The 27,888-nt window shown below is 36.8% G+C and overlaps 1 protein-coding gene across 4 annotated transcripts in view; it reads left to right on the top strand.

Annotated features, from left to right (window-relative positions):
- rab6ba (RAB6B, member RAS oncogene family a) overlaps positions 1-27,001 on the top strand; it is a 469,094-nt gene extending 442,093 nt beyond the window's left edge. For all 4 annotated transcript variants that reach the window (XM_039762372.1, XM_039762379.1, XM_039762387.1 and 1 more), the window contains exon 8: positions 25,965-27,001. In XM_039762372.1, the coding sequence (XP_039618306.1) occupies positions 25,965-26,029 (65 nt within the window). In that variant the 3' untranslated portion in view covers positions 26,030-27,001. The remainder of the gene's footprint in view (positions 1-25,964) is intronic.
- The last annotated feature ends 887 nt before the right edge of the window (positions 27,002-27,888 follow it).

Here is a 27,888-nt window from a genome sequence, read left to right on the forward strand (position 1 = left end):
ACGCTTGTTAAATGCACAGTGAGTCATCCTCAGACCAGAGTTCTCTGAGATGACTGACAAAGGTGGCGACTCCTCCTGTTATGACGTAAGCAAGCAGAAAGAGCCAGGTCCAGATGGGTGGCCGTCAAAGGAGGAGAAATGTCAATCTTCCTTTCAGCAGAAGGAGAAAAAGAGAGGCCATTATTACACAATGCCATCCTCTGGATCGGTGGAGAATTACCATCACCGAAGCCCTTAAATTGTCTCCCATGACCTTGCACGTGACAACAAGTTCATTTTTTCTGCTCATAATATACAGAATTTTATCTGAATATATGTTGCATTATCATAGTTAATAGCACAATATTATATTATATATTATACGGTAGATACAAAAATTACTGATAAGGTAATAGTTGCAAATTGTTAAAAATGAACAGTTTTATATTATAAGGCTGATAACAGAACTTTTTAATGTCCAGTCTTGATTATATTAATGTTTCAGTTGAATGAATTCACTCAAAATCAAATAGAAAAAAATGTGTCATATGGGTATGCTGTTGGGATTTAAAAGCTTAGTACTCGATGGAGGGCTCATTAGTCTTCACAGAATGGGAAAGTCCTAAAGACAGATGAGAAGGAGAAAAATTAAATACATTGTTTGTGAAAACTGCAGGGATATTTTTTCCAATATAAATAAAAATAAATCAACATTCGCATCAAATTTCTGTTTACATGCATCAAAAACATATTTTCTGGTAAAACATGCACATAGAGCTGTTAGAAGCTTTGACAATGAGCACATCAACAAATGTTATTTAGGTTTATAGTTGTACATACACATAATTGAGTCCACAAGAGTTTGTGCCATTGAGAAAACATTTCCATAACTTGACATTTTTATAAACACAAAATTTGAAAAATTGATTTGAGAATATCATGCTATTTCATGCTATTTAGGCTCTGCAATGGTCACTAGTAGGCTACTTTTTACGTGAGAAAACAATACATAATAAAAATAGTTGAACATTTAAAACTATAGAAAAAACATTAAATTTATTGTAATGTAACCGTCACTGATTGAAGATATAGCTTCAGCAAATTTTCAAACTTTAACAGTTGATAATAGCACTTGTACACTGTATCTGCTGTGATTCCAGTTTTCATTATGCCCTAATGAGTGCAGAACAACAAAAGTGAAGAGAGCAGCTAAGTAAACAATGCAGTCAAAGAGCTTTGTTCGAAGCAGTAGACCCAAACACTGAACTTCTGGACTACTGACTTATAAGATCAGGACACAGCTAATTGCTGATATTTCTTACTCTTACACAGGCAGGATGAGTGCTCCAATTGTAAAGGCTGCCTTGCAGTTTTAGGTCCACTGCCATAGCTAATACACCACACCCTCTATCAGACATATTTGTTTCTATTTATATGTTATGGATGTTCCTTAAAAAATCACAGACTGCCTGAGGCCACCACAAATGAATGACAAGTAGGAAACATGGGCTCCAACCCTTAACAGACAAGTATTAGTGAGAATGTCAGCTTTGTAATATTTTACAGTTATATGTGGACAAAAATACTGTTGGCTCAAATAACACAAATTATATTATATTAGAACATGCAACTATGATCACTTTGTAAAATTTACACTAATGCAGGAGGGAAATTACTGCAATATAATATTAATAATAGTTATTGGAATAACATTCATCACCCTGTGCATTTGATCAAAGTCCCTCGTCACCTGTATTTAGGTTAAGAAATAATCTGACATGAAGACATGGAAATATTTCTGATGTGTATTTGAAAGTTAAGTGCAAAAGAAAAGTAAACCATACTTGTAGTGACATAACCATAATAATATATATCACACATAAAACGAATCACCTTAATATACACAATGCACTTCATTTAGCACAATAGTGCATATAATGCACTGCATGTAAACACTGACTCGAAACAACTCTCACAAAACACAATGTTCTAGTCCCCTTTTGCTGCATTCCATTTCTGGAGTCGGATGTCAGAGCCGGGAATAACGTCACATTTGAGTTGACCGCATTCCAGTAAGACATTCGTAAAAGCCAATATGGACTCATTCAGGAAAACTTTATTTGTGCTTGCTGCATTGGAATAAACATCAGTTGATTACAATGCATTTTTGCATATCCAAACACTGTAGCAACATGTCCACAGATAGAAGTTGGACAGTAATATGTGCACGACTGATTTAATGAGACACAAATAGGCAGTGTTAATAAACAGTATAATATTACAGATTTCACAAAAGTTATCAGTTTACGTTACTGTTTTATATTAATGTCATTATCTGAAGTCAGACAAACTAAGACTTGACAGACCAGCCCCATGTTTCTGAGTTGGAAATCCAACTTTTAAGGGCTCCTTCTAGTTGAAATTTTTAGGAACTTGGAAATTTGGATTCTCCCTTTAAATGGAGCATTTTTACAACAGTGTAGCCTTGCTATTCCAATGATTATAGAAAAAAAGATCATTTTAGTCTCATAAAATTCAGTCTGGCCAGATCTGATTACTCCTCATTCTCCAATTTCTCACCATCTCCTGGAAATCACGCTGTCCATCTTTGAGGTAGCCAGTCTCAATGTCTGATAATCCAACTGGGTTCTGAACGTCTCCAAAATAGACTTGCTTGAGCTGCTATATCTGTTCAGTATACTTCTCTTCCTGGTTGTCCTTTTCCTATCCCCTGTCTGATCATGGAGAGTTCACAACTATATCCACCACCATAAAGCTGGTCTTTCTTCTTCACCTGCCTTTTTGCTCGTTTGTAACTATAGATTAGCATCCATTACCATAGCAACCTGACAAAAACCGCTGCAACTGACCATACCTCACAAATGTCATCCCTATTGCTGCCTGCCCAATGTGCCTGTTTTATTCCTTACACTTTTTATATATGCGCTTGGGCAGAGGCAGGGTCTACATAGAGGATGGCACAGAGAGACAGAAGACAAACGAGGAAATACATTATGTGGCTGTGCTATGCCCTTGTTATGATGAAAGATCGGCTTGTTTCCTAATCTTTCATTTTCGTATGTTTTTTTTTTCATGGCTTTCTCATAGTCCTTTACAAAAAAAAATATCTTTTTGCCTGCTTTGACAAAGCACTATTGGGTAAATGATTTTTAGGTAATAAAATGTGTTACAGTTACATAATGCAAACAATCTGACATTTCAAAGCGATCCCCCAACAGTAGTCCTATCGATGTGTATTTCATATGGGCATGGTAGAACAAGTATTACACTCAAATCCATTTTAGTATCTTCTGATTTTGACCATGCTTATTAAGCTTTGCCAAAACATTTTAAAACTGAAGGTTATAAGCATGACACTTATGTCAGTGTTTAACTTACACTGTTAAATTAATTAATGTGGACAGTGTAAATTAAAGATGTCACTGGTGGGTAGCATTGTTGCCTCATTGTGACCAGATGCCAGTTTGTCCCTTATCTTGAATGTCTTTTGTATTTACATGTTCAACCAGGAGTTTGTAGGGTTTACTCTCACAGTTCAAATTCATTAATTCAGGTTGATTGATAAATATAAAGTATGGCACTGGGAGCGTGTCTTTGTGTGTGTGTGTGTGTGTGTGTGTGTGTGTTTGGGTATGTTTTCATAAATACTACTAATCAATCCATTTACTTTGGCAGTCTTGTGAGAGCCCCTGTTGTGCTATCGATTCGAAGAAGTTAATTTCCTGTCCTAATCATTCAATAAATTCATGCCTAATAACTATACTTGCATTGTTCAATGTTGGAAACTACATTTTCAATTTCTGGTGAGAAAATTAGTCACTGCTAGACAAATAATCAATATATAATCCAGTCCTTCTTAAAATTAGCCTTCATCTGGATCTCATTCTGCCATGGAGGGAAGATACAGTGACCTGAAAATCATATATTGTATACATAAGTACAGTTTAATGAAATCAGTCTGTTTAGTTCCTGCAAGTGTCTGGTCCCTCTTCTCGGTGGCTTTCCAACTTTATTGCATTTCATCGTGTAATAAGAAGAGTTGCCATGGCAACCACTACTCTGTTACAAAAATGTAGTCATTTTGAAAGGAAATTTTATTAAACGATATATTGAAATTGAGAAAGAAATTGTATCCATTACTGCAGTCTGTAAATTTTAGTGAGCTCTTCATGATGTTGTGTGACTATATGGTCATGTGTAGCTTAGATCTTACATTTGACACATTCATTATATTTGCAGATGTTTTAGTAATAAGTAAAGCTGGCTCTATGTGTTGTCGCATGTTAATATTACCTTTCAATCAATCATTCAGTCAATCAATCTTATTAAATAAATTATTTAACTGATCAATTGATTACTTAATTAAGCAAATAATATAGCAATTCATTAATTTTTCCTCCCACTGCTCAAAGACTTGTATGAGCATAACTGTTGATTCTGATTTGGCCCCCATGTAAGTTTGTGTGGGTGTGCACATGAGTAGACCTTGTGATGTGAACTGGCTGCCCAACCAGTGTTGATTCCTGTCTTGATGTTGCTGGGATAGACGCCAGCCTTCTGTGAATATGAACCGAATTTAATGGGTCTGAGGATGTCATGTTATGTTTATCAATGACTCACCTAATCAATCAACAAAACCTTTGGTCAGTTCATTGATCAATCAGCCCATGGGATGTAAAATTAATGCATTAATGGGGAGCAAAAACATAGCCCTGTGTCACCCGTCAGGGCGCCAGTTTACAGTATTAAGGGCACACACACACACAAACACACATTCACACTACATAACAGTGCGCTGATTTAAGATGAGCTTCTTGCTTTTTAACTGGCACAGGGTAACCAGCCCTCTGTAGCTGTAAGACAGCAGTGCTAACCAACGGGCTGTCTCAAGGAATCAAATAATTAATTGTCAGTAAATCAATTACAAGTCCATTCAGTTTTAAACAACTTTTTTCAATGTTAACAGATTTCTAAATTAATTCATTAAAAAAAAAATCAAACATTAAGTAATTAATGAGTTCAATCATTTTATTTTCCATAGCACCTTTTTTAGTTCTAGAACTAAGATGAAAAACACTGCGTACAATGAATAAAATGTAAAAATTCAAGAATGTTAGCTTCTGTCTGTTTCTAAATGTCATAGAAAATTCATTTTATGATGCAAGGAAATAAAGAATCCCATTCACATTCAGATAGAGTTTTTAAATGTGATTTTTTTTACCATCTTCTTATAAGAGAACAGTGAAATAAAATCAATCCAATATTGAAGTCTTCACTGACCTAGAAAGACACGAGGTACTCAATGACTAGAATATTTTCAGAAATCTTCCTATAATGAGAAGGAGAACAGTATTCATTCACAAGAAGTCCTTATGGAGACTTCTTTATCTTGCTCTTTGACACTCATCCTGTGACTGATACAAATGTCTCCTACTTTACTTCCTATCATTTCTGCACAGTGTCTTCTGTATTTATAGTGAATGTGGTTCAGTGGTTAGTTCTGCTGCTTCACAGTTCTGAGTGACTGGATTTGAACTTTGCACCTGGTCAGCTGTCTTTGTGAGGAATTACAATGTTGCTACATATGTCGTCTTTCACTCCACATCCCAAACATGTACAGGTTAAGTTAATTATCAAAATTAATTTGACTCCTTATGGGGAGTGTTGAGGTGTACCTTGCAGTGGCCTGGCAATCTGTATAGAGATGGTCCCAGTCTTGTACCTGGTTTATTGTAGGTAGCCAAAGCAATTTTTAGGGAGTCAGCCTTGTAAAGATTCACTCAAAAAGAATACAAATGAATCGCAACACTGCCCAGTCCCAATGGGAATCTGAACTTAATGTATGTTTGATCTTAGCCAATATCACACTGTATCCAGTGCCACAGGCTTGCTTGTGTTTTTTCAACTTTGGTTTTGGGTTATGTATTTTGGTTTTATGATATTTTGGTACTTTCGATCTTCTGGTTTTGACATCAGCCCCGTTTACTCTCTTTTTGTCTCCTTGTGTCTTTTAATATTTGGCAGGAGAGTGGGTGAGTATATGATGGAGGTTGTGTGCTCTGGTTTGGACTTGTGCCTTGGGTGGGCTATCACTCATTGCTGCACCATTAGGCCAGGCTCCCTTCTGACAGTGAACAGCAGGAGTGAGAAAGAAAATGAGCAAATGGATATAAATGCATTGTGTGTGTGTGTGTGTGTTGCATAGCATATATGGTGTACAGAAAAGTATGACAAGTTTACCAACAGCAGTCATCAAGACCTGTCATTCTTCCTATTTCAATAAAATACACACTGCTTTGTTACATCTTCCTTTTCTTTTTTATTGACTTAGAAACGTGACTTTGATTCCCCATAGAATCCAGCTCCATCAAAAATCTGTCATGTGTAACTGTGTCAGATTTGGTCTCAAAATATCAATAAGGCATTCTTACATCCTTTGCTGCACATAACGCTCTTCCTGGTGTTCAAATAATTCATGCCAATATTGCGGTAGGAATGACCCCATCTGATGTTCACCTAGAATAACACTATCATCCCAAAGCTCTTTATGTGTTACGTTTTAAAACATAATAAGGTAATAAACTGTCAAATGAATCTGATTTATGAAGAGAGGTGTGCCATTTTGCAAAACCTTAACTATGGTACATGGATGCAGGAGCACATTTTTTACTGCAAGTTCAATGCTTCCCAGTGAGGAGGCTTTAAGATAAACAGCTTATAATAAAATTGTCGTTATGGTTGGCAAACTTCATTGCTTAACAAGGAGACAAGATACTCGTCCAACCCGTTACCTGGCCTATTGATTGTGCCCCTGCCTTTTACAAATTAGACTAAATTTCTTGGCTACCCATTTACCCCCTGAACCCTTATACCTAGCCTTTTCATTTAGAATCATCCAGAATGCTCACCATATTTCTTGAGTGTTTGCTGGCATGGCATTCTCTTTCAATTGACACCCGATGTGTGGATTTAGGTTAGGTTCTGCCTGGCACTGACCAAGTTTATCATAGTCATCTGTCTCTGGGTGTCCCACTAATTTAAATATTATGTTTTGCTGAACTGGAGCTAATTCTTGCTGCCACAAGTATACTACAGGAACGCCGCCTGAAGTACAAAAACGTCTCAGAGCTTGCTTTCACACACACACTTCTCAAAGCTGACTCATAATGGGTTAAATAGAGTGACAACAAACTCTGCCCAGAGATTACCGGGCTATTTAATCTGAATCTCTTAAGGGATGGAGCAGTTTTGCTAATCACTATGCAACACAGCTTGCAACCTCTCAGAGTATTGGTTTATCATTTTAATCTTAAATATAGGCTTTTGTATAAAATATTGTTTAAAATGTTCCCTGTTATAGATGTTATTTTATTTTATTTTTTTTTATTTATTTATTAATTTTATTACAATCAATACATAACAATCAAGTTTTTACAAAAAAAAAGAATTATGCTAAGAACAGATCGATCCCCACCCTTGAGAGAGAGAGCAAGCCAATCGGTGTAAAATTTAAGGCTTTTAAAAATACCTAAATCAACAAATTCTCTGTGCTTTATAAAATCATTTCAAAATATTACTGATTAGATCCTGCCATGTTTTGAAAAAATGTCTGCACAGATCCTCTAACTGAGTATTTGATTTTTTCCAATTTTAAATAATATAACACATCAGTTTCCCACTGACTTAAAGAGGAGAGTTTGGGTTCTTCCAGTTTATCAGAATAAGTCTGCGTGCCAACAGTGTAGTGAATGCAATCACAATTTGTTTGTCTTTCTCCACTTTAAGACCCTCTGGAAGAACCCCAAACACAGCTGTTAATGGGTTAGGAGGGATTGTGAGTCCAAGACTGTCTGAGAGATAATTAAAAATTTTTGTCCAGAATAATGTTAATTTGGAGCAGGCCCAGAACATGTGACCTAGTGAGGCTGGGGCTTTTGCAGCGTTCACAGGTTGGATCATGCCCTGGAAACATTTTGGAGAGTTTTAGTCGAGACAGATGTGCTCGATATATAATTTTGAGTTGTATAATTGTATGCTTTGCGCATATGGAGCTTGAGTGAATTCTCTGCATTGCTACTTTCCACTCCTTTTCTGATATATTAATTGAGAGGTCATTTTCCCAGTGTCCTCTTGGATCTTTGAAAGGAAGGGATTGTAAAAGGATTTTATATATTGTAGAGATGGAGTCTAACTCCTTGAAATTGAGCAATAATTTTTCCAGCGTGGATGAGGGTGCAAGATGAGGAAAATCTGGAAGGTTCTGTTTAACAAAGTTCCTGATTTGAAGATAGTGAAAGAAATTTGTAGCTGGAATGTTAAATTTGGAATGTAATTGTTCATAGGATGCAAAGACGTTGTCTATATAAAGATCTCTAAGCAAGTTAATTCCAAATTTTTCCAGATATTAAAAACTGCATATGTTTGTGAGGGTTGAAAGAGGTGGTTCTTTTGCAGGGTGCCACAGAAAGAAGCTTCTCCGTCTTAAAATGCTTTCTACATTGGTTCCAGATTCTAAGTGAGTGGAGCACAATTGGGTTATTAGTGTATTGCCGATAACGTGTGTTTATTGGAGCACAAGCAAGGAATACAAAGAAGTACTGCAGGATTTTACTTCTATTGCGGTCCATGCCTGTGTATGTTCTTCTATTTGTGTCCAGGTTCTTATCGACTGTATATTTGCCCCAGTAATAAAACTGGAAGTTAGGTAGAGCCATGCCACCTTCTGCCTTTTGTCTTTGTAGGGTCGCTCTTTTGATGCGTGGATGTTTAGAATTCCAAATAAATGAGGTTATTGTTGAATCTAATTGCTTAAAGAACGATTTATTAATGTATATTGGTATGTTTTGAAATAAAAAGGAGCTTAGGAAGAATATTCATCTTAACAGTGTTAATTCTTCCAGCTAGTGTGAGATGAAGGGTTGACCATCTATGCAAGTCTTGTTTAATTTTTTCCATGCAGACGATAAATTTTGTTGATAAAGAGCTTTATGTTTACTTGTGATGTTTACCCCGAGGTATTTAAACTGTTCTGCAATGATAAAAGGAAGGGTGTCTAATCTAATATTATATGCTTGCGAATTCACGGAAAGAGTACACTTTTATTCAGATTAATTCTGAGACCAGAGAGCTTTTGAAATTCTGTGAGTGCTGCTAAGACTGCAGGCACAGAATTTTCTGGATCCGATATATACAGTACCATGTCATCTGCATATAATGAGATTTTCTGTTCCAGTCCTTCTCTGCTAATCCCCTTTATCTGATCAGTATTTCGACAATGTATTGCCAGTGGTTCAATGGCAATTGCAAACAGCAGTGGTGACAAAGGGCATCCTTGTCTTGTGCCACGTTCTAGTTTAAAGTAGTCTGAGCAAATGTTATTGATGCAAACTGAAGCTTCTGGGTTAGTATACAGTAATTTAATCCATGCACAAATGTTCGGGCCAAACCCAAACTTCTCCAAAATAGTAAAAGGTGATTTCCATTCAATCATGTTCGAATGCTTTTTCTGCATCCAATGATAATAATATTTCTGGGGTGTTTGATTTAGTTGGTGAGTATATTACATTAAACAGGCGTCGAAGATTTGAAGATAAGTGTCGGCCCCTAATAAATCCAGTTTGGTCTTGTGATATTACTGAGGGGAGCACTTTCTCCATCCTTCTAGCAATGATTTTAGAGAGTATTTTAACGTCGTTATTCAGAAGTGAAATTGGTCTGTATGATGCACATTGTAATAAGTCCTTATTTTGTTTTGGAAAGACAGTGATTAGTGCTTGGCGAAAGGTTTGTGGAAGAGATTGGTTATCTCTGGCTTCTGTAAATGTTGCTAATAGGAGGGGAGCTAGCTGAGCGGAGAATTTCTTGTAAAACTCTGCAGGGTAGCCATCAGGGCCTGCTGCTTTCCCACCTTGGAGTGACTTTATAGCATCTAGTAATTCTGATACGATTTATCAAGTTCCTCCACACTAGAAACGTCTATTTGTGGTATCTGTAATGTATAGATGTTATTTTAACCACAACAGGGTGCCACTGAGTCCCAAACCACAGACACAATAATGGCCAAACACAATTCCAGTTCAAATAAAGGGATGTTTTTCACTGTCAACGCCTTCTTTACAAGAACACCAGCCACAATACACAGATACAAATCTTCTCCTTCCACCCCCAAGAGAGTGTTGCCCACTGGCTTCAGACTCTAACACAAATAAGTGATGCTGCGGGCCTTCTTTTAAATCCAGATTAGCTCCAAGTTGTGTGGAAACCAGGAAAGTCCTCCCCTGGCAGCTCCCTCTGGCAGTATCCAAAGAGTCCCCAACAGGGCTGCATTTCTGGACTCCAACTCCTATGCCACCCTGCAGGTGTTCTAATTGTGTTTAGCCCTGCGCAACACTGCCACCTGTCGCGTGGGGGAGTGAACTGCTTCTGGTGTACCTGTTCACCCAGTTCCTCCCTTATGCCTTCCTGTGAAGGTAAGAATTCTTCCTTTATTCCAGCCAGGATTCCTGTCCTACCTTCATGGCACCTACACATGATAAAATATAGTATGAATTTGCTGCTTTGTGGGTGTATGCACTCAGAGGAGTGTTATGTAAAAAAAGCCGACCCTTTACCCAGCCGGCAGCTACACCTCCAAGACCTGTGGCCTGGATAATTTACTGAGATGAATCTAACTATCAAGCCGTACCTCTAACAAATTATACTTTTCCCCACAATCAACGGTGTAAATATAAACTCACAAAAGTAGATATGTAAAATTATACTGATTAAATGTATTAAATGAAATAAGACAAATGCAAAAATAGAAAGAAATTTAAATATAAATATCCCTCCACCACATCAACAATGAGACACCACCATATATAAATATAACAAAACCCTCCCTTGCCCTTGTAACATATAACAAACAACACAAATAACAAAAATGAATGAGTTACGGAAATGATCATGAACTTGAGTCCAGTTATAAAAACTGTCCTGAATACGGTTGACTGAACTAATGGTAAATGAGTCGTTTGATTTTCCCGGAACAAAATAGAACAGCCTCACCGTGGAACCTCGGTGCATGGTGGATGATGAAGTCCGACCCCGGGGTCTCTTGTGATGAGGATATTGAAGTCAGTACGGCGAATTGAAAAACAAGCTGGATGAAATGCGCGAGGTGGAATACAGCAAGTATAGATGGCTCGTGGTCGTGAAATGAAAAAGTCTCCTTCTTCTCTCTTTTCTCTTTCTTCCCCCCAAAGGCTTAAATAGTCCTGTGACGGCTGTAATTGATTAATAGTGAACAGGTGTTTTCCAGGTTTGAGGCTGTGGTCTTCTTCCATTATCAGACGGCATTTACTGATACACACACATAAACAGCAAACAGGACAATGGAAACAATACACACTCAGTACTGACATTTGACAACACTACCTATGTAGCCCCGCTACATTCCCCAATCCCCCAAACCGAACAACCTTGGACATGGAAGGGCCGAAGTACGGCTTGAGATTGGCCACATGGATTGTGTCTAACTTGGAGTCAGTGCCGATACCCCTTTGAATCTGGAAATTGACTGGACCCGTTTGAGAAATGAGGTCTATTCTGAGGTCTAATCTGTAAATTGTTTCTTTTCAATTTTAAAAGAGTTATAAAAATAAGGAATAGTATTTGGTAAACTGGTTAGTCATGCTTCTTACTGTTACATACCCAGTATGAAACATACACTATATTGATATATCCTTCTATTTAAAAGCGGTCGGGATTGTCCTGCCATCCCGTGAGTGCTACGCAGGCGCGGAGTTTCACACATGCCCCGTCCATTTTTCAATGCACGATGGGATTTGTAGTTTCGTTTTTCCAGGTAAAAGATGATTTTCTACTCCAGACTGTGCGATATCTTCTTCTTCTTTCTTACTATATAAAAGCTATCGGGATTGTCCTTCCATCCCGTGAGTGGAACGCGTAGCGGTATTCCGCTTATCACAGACTTACTACTTGCAGCTTGCGGTACGAAGCGACATGATGTGAGCAGAGTTCTGGTGCTCCCATCATTCCCTTGCTTTTGTGCGCGATGCGCTGGAAAAAGAGCCAAAATTATGTCTCTGGAAATAATTCATGTTGATGGAGTACAAATGCCTCACCGTGTAGTAAATATCAGGGGGGTTCAAAAGGGCGACTTCAATATAGAAAAAAAGTTTAAATTTCATCACAAAAATAACAGAAACTACGAGTATTAAAGTAATACCTCTCAAATGCAATATAACCAAATTAATGAGTTTGTATAAAATATCAAATTGATCTACATATTGAATTGCCTTAAGAAGTGGTCAACTTAAAAGGTGGTCGCCTTAAAAGGCTGGTCAGCCTAGTCTGATATTATTTACTGTGACAGATGCTGTATAGCACATGGCAATAACATATTTTAGCCATACAACATCTCTTTCATATGGCATGTTTCAAACAGAAAAATATATTGCTAAATAGATTTTTTCATGGCAGTCTGATTACATTTTTATAACATACATGATTAATAACATTTTGAATGAACATTTTAAAGTATCCATTATTTGTGAGACAATCAGGATTTGCACAGAGTAAGAAAAGCATTTTAATTTTACTTCTGCTGTTAATGCATTGAAAAGGCTCATTTTAATATCATTCAAGTAGATTTGCTCTGCAGTGTGCTCTTCATGTTTTTCAGTCAATTTACAGCATTGTTGTAGTTTCCCTACACCATCAGGTCTCCAGTGTGGTTTATGCTGCAGTGGAAGTCATTCAGCAGGTCACTCTGTTAGCACCAAAGCATAACAAAAAACAAAAGTGAAAGGGCTTTTGGAGACTGCTGAGCCTTATAAATATTAAATAATGTGCAAAATCTGAGGAGTAACCTGAAACGAACTGACCTTCTTAAATGTACACACACACACACACACGCTGTCTTTTTTTTATTCAGCATGACTGACAGTTTATTTGTTCCTTTCATTAACCATGGATTGCACCCACAGGCAGTTTATAGCTATATCGATTTGATTTTCAAAAGCTATTCTCCACATGACAGATTGCTGAAAAAAAGCAAAAAGGTGAAGGATATTAGCAACAACATTGGTGTTTCTAATAATTGTTTATTTTGGAGGTTGGAGTGGGGGGTGAAAGGTTATGTCTTATTTATCTCTGAGAGGAAATTTACAATAATTCAAGATTTCTTTATTTAAATTCCTTTTGTTTTGTTTTGTTTGTTTTTTTTTTGTAAAAAAGGTAGGATGTGAGCAAGAAGGCACTTGTCTACTGCTCACCTGCTTGAAAATGCTAATACAATGTTAAAAAAAGTTGACAGTTGAATAATATACTGTATGAGTTCAGTTTGTATTTGAAGTACTGTGGGTAATTTTGGTTAATGTGATGTCGTCATCATAAGGCATAGCACAAATCCATAGAAGTTGTACCTGAGGTTGCTGAACAAGTGGTAGTCACATCAGCCTGGTCTGGGCTTAGGGACCATTCATGCATGAGCACTGTAAATTTCCAGAATTTGTTTGAGATTCACATGATTTTAAAGGTGTTTTTAGATTTTTGTTTCAGGCAGTTTTCAGTTCATTTTGAAATGTTTTCAAAGATGCATTTTGCAGGAAAAATATCACATTATTTCCTGTCACCATTTTGTGGATTGTGAGGCATTTTAGTGTTATGAAATGATTGATGTCTTTCCAAAATGTCTTCCATGACGTTATTGTTTTTAATCTGGGCGATCACAGTACTGGCAAAGATGTATCGTCAGCATTATGAGTGCAGATATTTTTCGTATCAGTTTAGAGTTGCACAAATGAAATAGAATAGTCCTTTAAATCACAGTTACAGAAGCTGTATTGGAGTTTCAAAAGCAAAACAACAAACTTAATAAACTTCAAGAGACTTTTGACTCTGCAGAACTATTGAGTTTCAGAGTGGTGAGGCCACAAATTCTGTGAGTGGTTTGTAAGAACCCCAACCTGAAGGAGAACTGCTTGTATTAGACAATCAATCAATTACAAAGGTTTTTATTACCAAAAGATATGAGAGTTGTACATGATCACAGATGAAATATATCAAAAGATTACAGTATGTTCAGAATTCTGCTGCTTGTTTACTTACACACACTAAAACATCTGATCACATCAGCCCTGTCCTCTATGATTTGCATTGGTTACCAGTTTCTTCGAGAACCAAATATAAAATTATTCTTCTCACCTTCAAAGCCCTTCATGGTTTAGCCCTCATTATCTGTCTGAGCTGCTGGTTCCTTACACTCCTGCCTGTACATTAAGATCATCGGACACTAACTTACTCATTGTACGTAAGTACAGGTTAGTAACTATGGGTGGCACAGCTTTCAGTGTGGTTGCCCCTAAAATTTGGAATGCTCTTCTTCTCAGCCTTCGTGAGGAAAAATCCGTTATTCATTTCAAACTCCTGTTAAGAACACATCTTTTTAATGAGTATTATTTATTTTCTTGTATGTAATTTCTATTGTCTTGTTAATGTGTTTAGTTGAATTGTAAAGTGTCACTGAGTGTTTGAAAGGCGCTACATAAATAAAACTTATTATTATTATTTGATCCAGCAAGACTTCTTTCTGAAAGTGTGTCTTCTCTATAAGTGAACTAGATCTAAAAGATGAGAGTGCACACTCCCTCCACCTTAGCTTTGTTCATTTATTTAACAAAGTGATTTTGTAAGAGTACCCCTGGGAAATGACATCTACGTTAACATGTTGTTTACTGGGATGGTGCTGAACAGAAAAATGAATAGCTTGCAACTGAGTAATCCCTCTTGTGAGTCTTGGATTAGTGCCTTTTTTATATAAACCATTGTAGCAGCGTGTGATTGGTAACCAGTGTAAACTTGCAAACCCAAAAGTAATAATGCTGTGCTTCAAGCACCCATTTTATTGCCAGACATTCTTTTTCGATAGTGGAACAATTATGTTCCCTGAGAAACAACTTACATCTTAAATAAAAAATGGTGTGTTCTTGATCATTTGCTGGTTGAGATAATAGAACACCCAAACAAAATGTTTGGATTAGGTTCATTTGGTAAATAAAAATGGAGGACCTGGGTCATAGAGCTCACTGTGCTGCCTGACCTGGGGCCTCATGTATAACGCCATGCGTAGAATTCGCACTATAACATGGCGTAAGCACAAAAGCCGAAATGTGCTTACGCATTGAAAAATCCAGATGCTAGAATCTGTGCGTACTCCAACTTCCACGTTCTTCCGCTACATAAATCCCGATCAGCGTGAAAAATAATGCTCGTTCACGCGCTTTATGTAACGCCCCAACTTCTCCCAGAATTACACCTCTTTGAATATGCAAATGAATATAAATTGCCCTTAAGCTCAGCCTTCTGTGAAAAGACAATGGGAAAAGCACGGGGAAAATATGAGAATTTCAGCGAATACCCAGTGGAGGCAATGGAAAACATACTATTTGTTCAAATAAACTGTGGTATAATCAACAAAAGGAAGTTGATCGAGTGACATAGCGTGTTGGAGAAACTTGAAAGCTCACGTTCACAAAATCGCACAGTGCCGGAAATAAAAAAGAAGTCACATATCAAAGTCGCCGTGAAAAGGCGAGTTGTAGCCCACTGTCTGAGTGTCATATGAAAGCTCAGAGACAAAAAGGCACACAGTGGGAAATAAGCACGAAATGTCAACTTCAATCTCGACATTTCCACTTTAATCACGTAGTTTATTTTGTCATTAAAGCAGAACATCATAAACTTCATCTTAAAATCATTTAATTAACCAGTTTCTCAAATCACATTGTAATTAAAGTAGCACGTTAAATGCTTTGTTTTGTATTTGATCTTCTATGTGCTCTGTGTGTGTGAATCACTACTTGCTTGTTAAACCGGCTCTCTTCCTCCAACTGGACACAGAATCCATTACATTCGTGATATTACAGCTCTCTGAATAACTAAAATACTGAGATGTATACATGATATCATTTTCATGATGATAGGAGTTAAAGCATGTTATTAAAGATGTGTTTCACTTCGATGAAATAATTTATTGCAGCAGTACTCAGGGGCGACTCTAGGCTTGTGGTGGCACTGGGCAGAGGAAGAATCGGTGGCTCCTTCGTCGGCCAATGTCAGTAAGGTAGCTTATGCACGGTGGATGGCCTCGTCCGTTGCGGACACTGCATGGCCGCCTCGTGCTCATGACACAAGCATTTAACTTTTGCCGAAATTTGTCGCTGCGTTTTTAGCTGTGTTGTTTTTTTCTTTTTGTTTAATATTCAATATATATTGGCATAGCCGCCACTGCAGTCCTTGCTTTTCTTTCCCCAACTAACTGATCGCCACGCAACCAGCTCTGTAGGCCTAATAGAAATTAAGCCATCTGTAAGCTTAGCGTCGATTCTTCAAAACGTTTAAGGAACATTGAAATATCTTCGTAGTACACGTTTAATTATTCTATCCTTCACTACACTCCCAGTGAAGAATATAGATTATTTAAATGAAGTTAAAGTTTTATCTGTATAATTTAATAAACATATTTTGCTGCATTGCACCTTAAAAATGATATCGTCATCATATGTAAATATGTGCTTTATAAAGTGGCTCATGTTATGCGATATTATAACTATAGTGCAAGTTTACATGGGGGTGATTGTACTTATAAGTACAAACAGTTCTACAAGGTGCAATTGATTGAGTGCATTTAAAGTTCTTGGGATGAAACTGTTTCTGAACTGCGAGGTCCGTACAGGAAAGTCTTTAAAACGTTTTGCAGTGGCTGAGACAGCGTGTCCATGAAACTGTATACCGATAATTCTCTTTCCGATCAGCTGCTGCTGTGATTCACACTCAGATACAGTGATATAAATACTCCGAGTGGTACAGTGAGAGTAATATGGAAAAAGATGATCCGCTGTGGGAACTCCTAATGGGAGGAGCTGAAAGAAAAAGAAGAAGAAGGAGGAGGAGAAATGAGAGTAACAATGCTAAAGCAGTTATGGTATTTGGAATACTATGGCTATTCCCTGGACCATTCTGTTGTTACAAGTTAATTACAATCAGATGCGTTACACTAATAAACAATATTCGGTTAGTTTCAGTGTATTTATAAAGCCGCGTCAGGAAAATAATGAGTAACCACACAGGAACAGTACCATTGCTTTGACGCTGGGTACCGCCAGTCTGCAAAACCGAGCAGAGAACTAGCGTACGACAAGGTATGAGGTACCGTGGAAAAGTGCGTGGCGTGTAGGTTTTATACATCGTGATTTGAACGTGGATAAGTTCTTACGCAACATTTCTGTGCGTACGCACCGTTTATACATAAGGCCCCTGATCATTGCAGACTTCTGTCTCCACTCTGTCCAGGGGTTGTCACATTTTTTTCCCTGTGCAGTGTCCTGGCTCATTTCACAGCAAGATGGAGTCAATTTCTGTAAAGAAACTCTAAAATTCTCCAAATATGCTGCATTTTTTTAAAAATCAGAATTACTTTCATTTCAATGGAATACAGCGTTTGGCTGTAATCTCTCGAAAACTGCTGCTGACAGGAGTTTCTGAATCACTCCCTGTTAAAATGAATAGATGTGAATAGCATCATTGAAAATAATCACAAATAATTTCACAAACTATTTAGGAGTGTTCCAGTTTTGTGTTATGTTTTCAAATCTACAGTTTCGCAGAACAGCCGTTGAAACTGGTATAGTTTCAGATGCATTGGTGTCATGAAGTGTGTGCTTTTCTGTTATTGAATGCTGCAAATTCCAAAGAAAATCAATGTAACCAGTGAGAAGTGACCACTGCCCAGTTAGGTTGGACATTGGAAATACGTAATCAATATGAACTACGCTCCCACCATCATAACAAATTGTTCACATGACGTTGGTGGCTCTGATGTGGACCTTGAATTTCTATGGAGTATCAATGCAGTTTTGATTTTTGTTTGGCCTCAGGGTCATAATGAAGTACTATAATATGAAATTTCATCCCCAGTTCTAAAATATTTTCACTTTCACCAAGTGCAAATTCAATAGCTTGTGTTTCTCTTTTGAACATTGCATGATGTGATTCTTCAGGAGTCAATGTTCGGGACACCCTGTGTGAACAGGCTTTTTTCATTTTTATTTATTTATGAAAGACATATTCAACTGAACTGAACAAATTTCTATAGTGTTTACTTTGCCATTTTCTCTCACTCTACATTTTCACCTGTCATTGATGTTCAAGGGCCGACAGATTTTGTATCATCTTTTGGAGATGTCCTTCCATGATGTAACACTCTGGCCCATCTCTTTAAAGGCCTGGTCCTGCTACACAATGACTATTTGAGAATAAATATTTTCCAGTGACATCATGCTACTTGATTGTGTGGTTTTTGATTTCCATGTTGAATTGTTTCTGAGAGAAGAGATATGCAATTTAAACTATAAATGCTGGAGCCATGTAATTCACACATTTAAGGACAAAGAAGGACATCTTTGGCCTATTTAAAAATCAGCAACATAGAACAAACATACAATGATTGGACATAAAGCAGACAGCACTAGAGGCCCCACTCCAATCTAAAATTGTGATTATGTTCTTGCAAATATAGGGAGATTCTAATGGGCGAGACCCCGAGTTATGTTACTCACATAATAGTGAAGTGATAGAATCTGAATCAATTTCAGTGCATACCTTGATACAGTAGATGTGTAAATGATCCAATCACATTCTGTGTTGGAAATGGTCACCCTCTTCTTGCAAACACAGATCAACAAAGCGCTCCTTATTGGCAAAGGCATCCATAAACATTGTAGGGGTAATGGCAACAATTTCCTATTCAATGTTTTGTTGGAATTGTTCCAGTGTATGAGGCTTGTTCTTGTACACTTTTCCTTTCAGCATTCCCCAAAGGACGGGTCCAAGGAACGAGGTGATCATAGTCCCTTTGAAATGACCCAAGTGCCAAAAAATAATTCAATTCGTGCCATGCTGTGAGCCGACGTGTGACAGGTTGCCCCATCTTGCTGGAAATAACATTCACTGATCTCACGGTCATCCAATTCATTCACAAATAAGTCAAAAATGCTCCTCTGCTCAACAGTGTACTGAATTTAGAGGGGAACTGCCAATGCATTAACTTTGTGTACACAGGAGCTCGCTGTAGGCGCCAGTCCAGCAGACAGATGCCAATGTTTAGCCTCCTGCCGACAGTCTCGACAGAAGAGAGCCATGCCTCACTCACTCATACATTTAACCCAGAAATACTGTGATCTTTATTTTGTTTAGATTGATTCCTTATTAAGACAGTAATACATCATAACTCAGGGCCCTGCCCATTAGAATCACCCTGTATTTTAATTTTGTAAGTTTTAAGACAAGTGACTTACAAATGAAATTAATAAGCAGGAGGTGGAATATTACAATAGTCAAACACCTTGATGGCTGTTTGGAACAGCAATTAAATAGATATATGAAAGTGCATAGGTAAAATGTCTGTAACATTTATTATACACATAGCTGCCACAAAGGAAGAGCACAGATCCAATATGATCAAGTGGCCAGGGTTAAGTACAGTCTGAATAAGATGGATTTCCATCTATTCCTAAACATAGTGAGTGACTCAGCAGCTCCTATCATTTGGAATGGTTGCTCCACCACTATGGGGTCAGACATGAGAAGTTGTCCATTTCAATGAATGGATGATTCTTTGGTACTGGACTAGTTAGTACTTATGAAACTAATGCAGATAGCAATAGTAGATCTGTCGAAAGAGACAAGAAAGCAAGTCTTTTAGTTAAGCTGTTAGGCTTCAGCCATTAATGATACCATGGAATAATTTTCCCCCTGGTTTTAGTAGGAAACTTTTTAAAAAGTATTTGTTTAACTCCCTGCAGTCATAAATCGGATTAAACAAGGCAGAGAATGTTGTGAAATGTTAATATTTTTTTATGTCTACATTTTCTGAAACAAGACAGTCTGAGCTTTCACACAGTCACGTCAGGAAAAAAAAGAATCAAAACCTTTTGTTTATCCTTGAAGTTAAAGGATAAGTTCTGGTTAAGACAAGATGAAATATTAATGTTTACAGGGGGCAAAAATAAAATTAGATTTCTATCCATTGTCATTAGCTCAGGCTGTGGCACTTGAAGGTTTCATGATGTTAAGATTGTTTTTAAAATTGTTTATAAAATAAGATCAAAAGAAGTCAATATTACTCTAAATCAATACAGTTATTATCTTAATTGGTTTTAAAGCAGGTAGTTCACTTTTTTTCATAATTACATAATTTATTTATTTATTTAATAAATACATTTATTTATTCATAATTTCAAAATTAAAATAATTTCAACACATGCTTTCACAACAGTTTAAAGATGTGTCCCCTAGTTTAATAAAAATCTTCTCGCATGTGTCTGTGTGGTAGCTGCCTTTTGAAAGGCTGGCTCTGTGCAGAGCTGCTGCCATCTAGTGTTAAACAAGTGCTGCATGCCTCATCTTTCAGCCCTAATGTCCCTTTTCCTGATGGAGCTAATTATTTGATAAAACCTTGTACTTTACAAAATAGCTTATGCATAACTTAATAATTCGTTTTGCTTCTCCCTCTCTTGTCTAATAAATAAATAATCTCTTATAATTATTTGCTTAAAATACTAAACATATGCACCTTATATTTTAAAATGTATGCCACATGGGCAGTCATCCATTATTAACTTTTTTCAGCATACTTTGTATCTTAATTATGCAGCAAATGCAGCTAAAAAGCTTTACTGCCCCTTGTACTTTCACACTTGGGATTATAAATTCACTGTAGATGATTTGCCTCAAAAGTTTTAGAATTAAATTTAGTCTAAAAATATGGAGTATCCAGCCACAACACTTTTCTCCCATAATTAAAAAGGGATTGGAATGGATTATGCCAGAGAGATTATTAAGTAAAAAAAAAAGATAAAACAAAAGTCGTTACATTTAAACAGCAGAAATTCCATGTAGAAGTGAAGTTAAGTTAAGGTTTGACATTCCTATGATATTTATCTCAGTAGAGCATTAAATAATACAAAATAAGTTATTCACTGTTTATTAATAATTAATGAATGACTGTTGAATCTTTCACTTAATTTGGTAGTTAATACTGCATATAGAGAATTGATTAATTAATCAATTCTCTTTTTGTCAATCCATTAATTAATATATCATCTAATATCTGCTTCACACTGGCTGTACTCAGATCTCAATCCAGGTGGTTTGCTGTGTGCTGGGTGCGTATGCTCCCAACCTCTCTCTGTTATCTACTGGCATTTAATATATTTATTAAATATTACTTATCTGCTATATATTATTATAAATGAATAAATGAATTAGTTTATTAATTAAAGTCTGCAATCAGGACAAAATCACTATGCACTCTCTCTGTATAGCACAAGCTTGTGTCTGTAAATATGCAAAGCAGAATGTAATTAAAGATCTAAAATGAGATTAGTAACACATCTGAAACCAGCACTGCTGTGAGCATAAAATGCTGAACACAAACAACTGTTGAAGTTTTCATTTGTAAAACTCCTTTGAAATTTTGACTAAAGAGGTTTATTTGACTTTAAAAATATTAAGAATTTTGAAAGCAATTTTGAAAGAGGCAAAGTGGTTCCTTTTATGGGAGAACTTCTGGAGTCAGGGCATTCCCCATTGAATGCACGTACATGTCAGAGTGAAGCCCCACAAACTAGGAAACATGGATCCCTGCAGAACCCCCCCAGGTGGCACCCATGGATCCCAACAGAACTACAATTCCCATCATACCCTGCGTTTGTCTGTATGGGTACCATATCCCAGGTATACAGTCATTTGGCATTTCAGGGGAGTAAACAGTCTGTATCAGTTGTCTCCCTGGCATTTCTATTAAATTGGCCTCCTGGCCGGGCATTGTCCTTTGGAACCCCTCTGCCGGGATGCCAGTGTACTTCCTTCCTGGCTGAGGCAAGGAACATTCGGCCTTCCTTCTTTCTCACTCATCACTCTGGCCTCCCAGCCAGGTAAGAGAATGAGACCCATCCCAACGTGGACACCATCATAGGTGTGTTGTCCATGAATATATATATATATATATAAAATGAAGCAACAATATAAGTGAAAAACAATTCCATGGTAAAAAAATAAACAAAACAAATATCCAAAAGAGAATCCTTCTTTCAGAGCTGCATGGATGGACCTGTTACCGAAAATGATAAAGAGAGATTAGAGATTGGAGCCCTTGTGATTGCATATGATCACATATCTATATATATAAAATTCTTTTCGCATTTGAAACAGAAATTCCGTATGACCACGCGAAACGGAAATTACGTATGACCACAGATCATATTATAATACAGGAACTTTGTTTGTGGACGCCATTTTTATATCGTCTTTACGAATTGTTATTATTTGTGTGAGAGTTATTTTACTGATATTGAAAAGAAATAAATACAAACACGCTGATCTATCCCATAGAAGTGTGCCCCTCGTCGTCCTCTCCCAACCCTCCTATCTGGATTCCAGCGCTGAGCCGTCCACCACCAGGCACGTTCTGACAGAGAAGTTTTATTTATTCATCCACGTCACTGTTACGGAAGCTGCCACATTGGACAACATAGACTATACCTGTTAAAATTGTGCACATAATCTTACCATCATGGTCATATTATACATTTCATATAGGAGAATTAACATGCGCTCATTTTTTGGATTGTTGTCTGTGTCACGTTGCTCTATACAAGTTTTCATTCCAACTTATGAAGTGCTTGTTTCAGTTTTTCCATTTGAAATTCACTAGCCAGAACTTAGAAAACTGGATGTTTCATTACAGGAGTCAACATTATTGCTCATGTTTAATTGCTCTTTATCCATTACTGATCCTTATAAAGTAGTTTCTGCTATTTCACACACCATTACTCTTTGATTCTCCATTACGATTCATTCCACAGTGGCAGCAGTGTGTTCTGTTGCTGATGTTGAAGACTGGACAGACATTGAGTTATCTTAAAGAGATGCCCTGCCCCATGGAACTTCAAGAGGACTCAGAAATGGCCCATTTATTAGTATTGCAAAATACTAAAGATTTTGACTATATTTTCATCAGTAGAAAAGTAAAAGTACTCTTGCTAAGTGAAGATTTCTAAATAACATACTTCTGACATGTTTTCATGGTAACTTCCTATTTCATGTAAATGTCACACTTTAGTCTTGGAAGTGAACTGTTTTTGTCTTTGTTTCATCGTTTTAGATACTACAGTGCTAATCGTTTTTTTAAAGGCTAGGTTGTTGCATATTTTTAATTCGGATAGTAACGTTTTATTTTCTTTCTTTTTAAAAATTTCTTCATTTTTAATCAAACGGGTTTGTGCTCAGAGCACAAAATTTCCCCCTGAGGACTAATAAAGTTGTGCTCTATCTATCTATCTATCTATCTATCTATCTATCTATCTATCTATCTATCTATCTATCTATCTATCTATCTATCTATCTATCTATCTATCTATCTATCTATCTATCTATCATGATGTGGTAACAAAATAATATGAAAAAGCAGAATGTCACACTCTTTGTAGGATACAAAGGTTTAATTTTCAAATGCAATAAAGCATGCAATAGTGACTTTTAACAATACTAGGGGGCTTTGCCCCCTGCTCACTTCACTCGCCAACCCCCTGTCTCTGTCCCTCGTGTATGTGGATTTCACTTTCGCCAGACAACAAATCTTTTAATTCTCACAGATACGAAGAAACACTACTTTTCCCTGATGGCGACATGAATTAGACGATCTACAAGTCTCTGACTTAAAGTTTAAATCCGAACAATATATTCGATCTCTTCTTCATTCCGTCATTTTGCCTAGTAATAATTTCAGATTGTTTGCGCTAATGCAATCTTTACTATCAGTTTTTTTAGACTTTCGAATTTTAGTACTTTCATTATCTCTATCCTGCTCTGCATGTGTTTTGCTCCAGCGTTTTTGAACCTCTTTACAACGTTATACTTTGTCATCTACTCTTTATCTTTTATTTCCAGCCCCTGGCGTGGGTAAATCTCCTGGCACAAAGTCTCGTCTCGCAGGACTTGAAAGTATCTCTCTGAAAAAGTCACGTCTTGTCCCAGGCTAAAAGGTCTCATCTCGTCCCAGGATTTTTTTATATAATAGCAAGAAATGATAGAGTAATTAAACATAGCTAAGATCAATGCATAGAAAAACAGAAAGCAAATCAGCCAAAGAAAGTCATAAACCAAAGCCAAAATCAGATAAGGAAAAGATCAAAGCCATGTACATTTGCAATCATTTAACTAAATTTTTTCTCTTTAGCGTTTTGAAGCTTGGACTCAAAGAGCTACTTCACAAGTCACACAGTAGGCACTTCACATGCTATATTGTCTCTCAAGGGTGCATGGGAGACAGCTAAAAGGCTCAAAGGAAGGTAATTCCACACCAGACCAGGGGGTGGTGAGGTGCACTAATCCTTTCTCTTTTTCCACTGCAGACCCATTATGGGAAATTCTGCCTGGCCTCCATGATGGCACTTCCAGTCAGGAGCCCCATGATGTCACTTCCGGCACAGAAGACGCCCCATTCTGGTCATGAGCCCGATGACATCACTTCCGGTTCTGGTCATAATTACCTCACTTCCTTTGCCACACTCACCATCCTCCACCTCACCAGTTAGTTCTGTTTTGGACTCGAATCTGTACACGTCTGTACTAAAACTTCTTCCATTTGAAGCCAGGAAAAATTATACAGGTGGCTGCCCCAAATCTTTCTATGGCTCTTGTCTTATCGTTGACATATGTAACAACTATGCAAAATTGCAGCACTTAAAGAAAAAAAAACTTTTTCTTAGTGGATTTCTCACTTCATAATTGAAAAATTGTCATCAAAACACACTTTAGATCTGGTTTCACAAAACTGTATGTGAATTGAAACTTGTCTGTTTTGTTCATCTTTCCCATAAGGATGACCAACACAGACTGGTGACCCAGCAAATGCTGATTGTTTGCAATGAAAAAAGGCAATGCCAAGTTTCTACTTAGATGTCATGCAAAAATGAATTCTTTGAACAATCCTTTGAACAGATAATGTAGCAATTAGCTATGTATTGCTAGTTCATAGTCAGGAAAGGCTACAGTATAGTCATTTGCATATTATGATGAGTTTTGTTTGTTTTAGAGCAAGGCTTCCCAAAGTGGTCGATATCGACCCCCTGGGGTTGATTTGAACTTTCTAGGGGTCAATAGTTTCAATAAAAAAATTTGGGGGTCGACAACAGCAAAAATAGACCCCCTTACTACTGCTATTTGTTTGATACTTCAAAATATCTATGATTCCAATAGGTACCTAATTATGAAGCAAAATAATTCAAAAAAACACTTTTTTGATAAAAACACATTACATTACCAAACTTGTGAACGAAAAGGTGTGTCATTAAAAGAGTCACACGTAAGAATGCATGAAAATACATGTAGCACAAACATGTCTGTGCATTGTCTTAACAAACTTATCAAAGCAAGTGTGGACATGAAAAACCGTTGCATGTGACTAGGGGGTCGATGGTTTTAAAAGTTTCTGGTAAAGGGGTCTGCGGCAAAAAAAAGTTTGGGAACTCCTGTTTTAGAGGACCTGCTTTTAGTGGTATGATTGGTTAGTTCCTACATTGTGCCCAATGTTGTGGTGATAGGCAGTAACCTCCCCAAGTCCTTAAATAACTGGGTATGAAAGCAGATGAATTTGTGAAATGTAATGATTTTTTACTACTCAGTGTCAATTTACTTGAAATACTGTACTTCCAGGTTTGAATCAGAGTTATAACTATTCATATTTATGTTGTGTACTCTAAACAGAACTGTAAACAGTAATCTGTTTACATTTTCTCAAGCCATTGGGCTCCTGTTTAACCTTAATTTCAGTTTTCTGTTTTTTTTTTTCAGAAGTTTTATCCTCAGTAGTTTAAAATCCTTAATAGATTTCCAATCAGTGATCGACATCAAGTTGGACAAACCACAGGAGCCTCAAGCCAGTGAAGGAGGGTGTTCGTGTTAATACAGAACGGGATTGGACAGCTCCATCTAAACCACATGCTTGTTGTGTTGCTTCCTATTGGTTAGCTTCCAGTTGAGTTCTCAGGCTGGAAATTTGGCCTTTCAGTCTGACTATTGACCATTGCTTGGAACTAGTGTTATTTCAAATCTTCAGTTGTAAGATAACATCCTTCACTAAAAATTGCCAAAAAAAAAAAACACTTGAAAATTAAAAAAAAAAAGTTAACTCAAAATATGTGTATACAACCTTTTTGAATATCTAGAATGGTATAAATTTTGTTTTGTATTTTTGTATACTTAAGGAAAAGCACTAAAATGATGCAGAAAAAAAATTGCTTCCAGCTTGCTAACTACTGTATATACTGTACATGTATATGTGTATATGGTGGTTGTGTGTATTTGTTAGCACAGACACACACAAACACCCTTTACATATATATATACATATATATATATATATGTACAGATACACATACACATGCAGAACCATGCACTCACACACGTCTATTCAATATATCTCTCTATATTTGGACCCTGTCGTACATGAATATTTTTAAGAGTATATACTGTATACCAATTCATAAACTCAGACAATGAAATTGCAGTTCTGGATATTCTGATGTCATCATCGTTAGCTTGTTTACACAAATATGCAAATGTATGCATTACAAGCAATATAAGTGATTGTTTATGCGTTGTCTCTTACCGTATCAGCTTAATAATTGGCTCACACAATCCCAAACTTTTTCCTGGCCACCCTCACACACACTAAGAAATTTATGATTTATGCAATTATGTATAATTAATATGAATCAACCCATTTCTTCATTTACTGCCATTTGACCCAAACCCTCAGCTCAATAGCTACAGCCCTATAGTATTATTTATTCAAAAATGCTGAGTTATGACTGTGTTGTTAAGGATGGATTGCACTCATGAATTATTCTTCTCTCCAGTATCATTTTATTTAAGTTTTTTTTACTTTGTTAACATCAGCCAAAAATACTCCTACCTACTCTGTCTATCTCAAAAACATTGTGCGCCCCCTATTAACAGACAGAAAGGCCATGCTCTCTACTTAGAAAGAATGAGTCAAGAAAGGAATTTATCAAAAGATAACATTACTTCGTTACTTTTAAGGTTAACCTATAAAATATGTGATAAAAACACAGTGTTGGAAGAGAAAGCATAAGTAAACTTTCAACTTTCATTTCATGCAATTCTCTCTAATGATGAAATAATTTATTTACTTTGCAACAAATCTTTATTGCAGTATTAAAAATATTTGTAATAATAAAAATAAAATTGTGACCTTAATTTGTATTCTACTATGGTAATGTCATATTCAAACAATTGTATATTTAAATAAAAAATATAGAAGCGAAAAACATACCTCCCTAAAAGCTAGTCAAAGGGAGTGCAGTGATTACAAAATTGACTATAATAACTTTCAAAATGTGGGAGATCCAATAAGTCACTTGGAAGAATAACCTCACTCAGCTGTGAGGTGGCGAGGTTTTTAGTTGCTTGCTTTCATTTTCCTCTCCCCTGATCTAAAGCCCAACTTTGCCTATGCATTTACCTCGAGGGGCTCAAAACAGTTGGAGACTGAACAGCCTGATCTTATACTCTCCACCAATGAAGGTTTCCATGAAGATCTCAGTGCAACTCCTCATTCTTCATACCATCTCCATCAATCCAAAACTCCCTTGTATTGCATTTACCAAATTGTTCTGAGCAGTTCACATTGGTGCATGTGTCTGAAAGGGGCATATTCCTGTTATATGAGCATGGCACTGTCCAGTGACCTTTAATTACAAATCAGTACATACCATGTCTTGGCCAAGAATTGAGATCATA

The sequence above is a fragment of the Polypterus senegalus genome, chromosome 1, assembly GCF_016835505.1.
Source record: "Polypterus senegalus isolate Bchr_013 chromosome 1, ASM1683550v1, whole genome shotgun sequence".
In the NCBI taxonomy this organism is placed as follows: Eukaryota; Metazoa; Chordata; class Cladistia; order Polypteriformes; family Polypteridae; genus Polypterus; species Polypterus senegalus.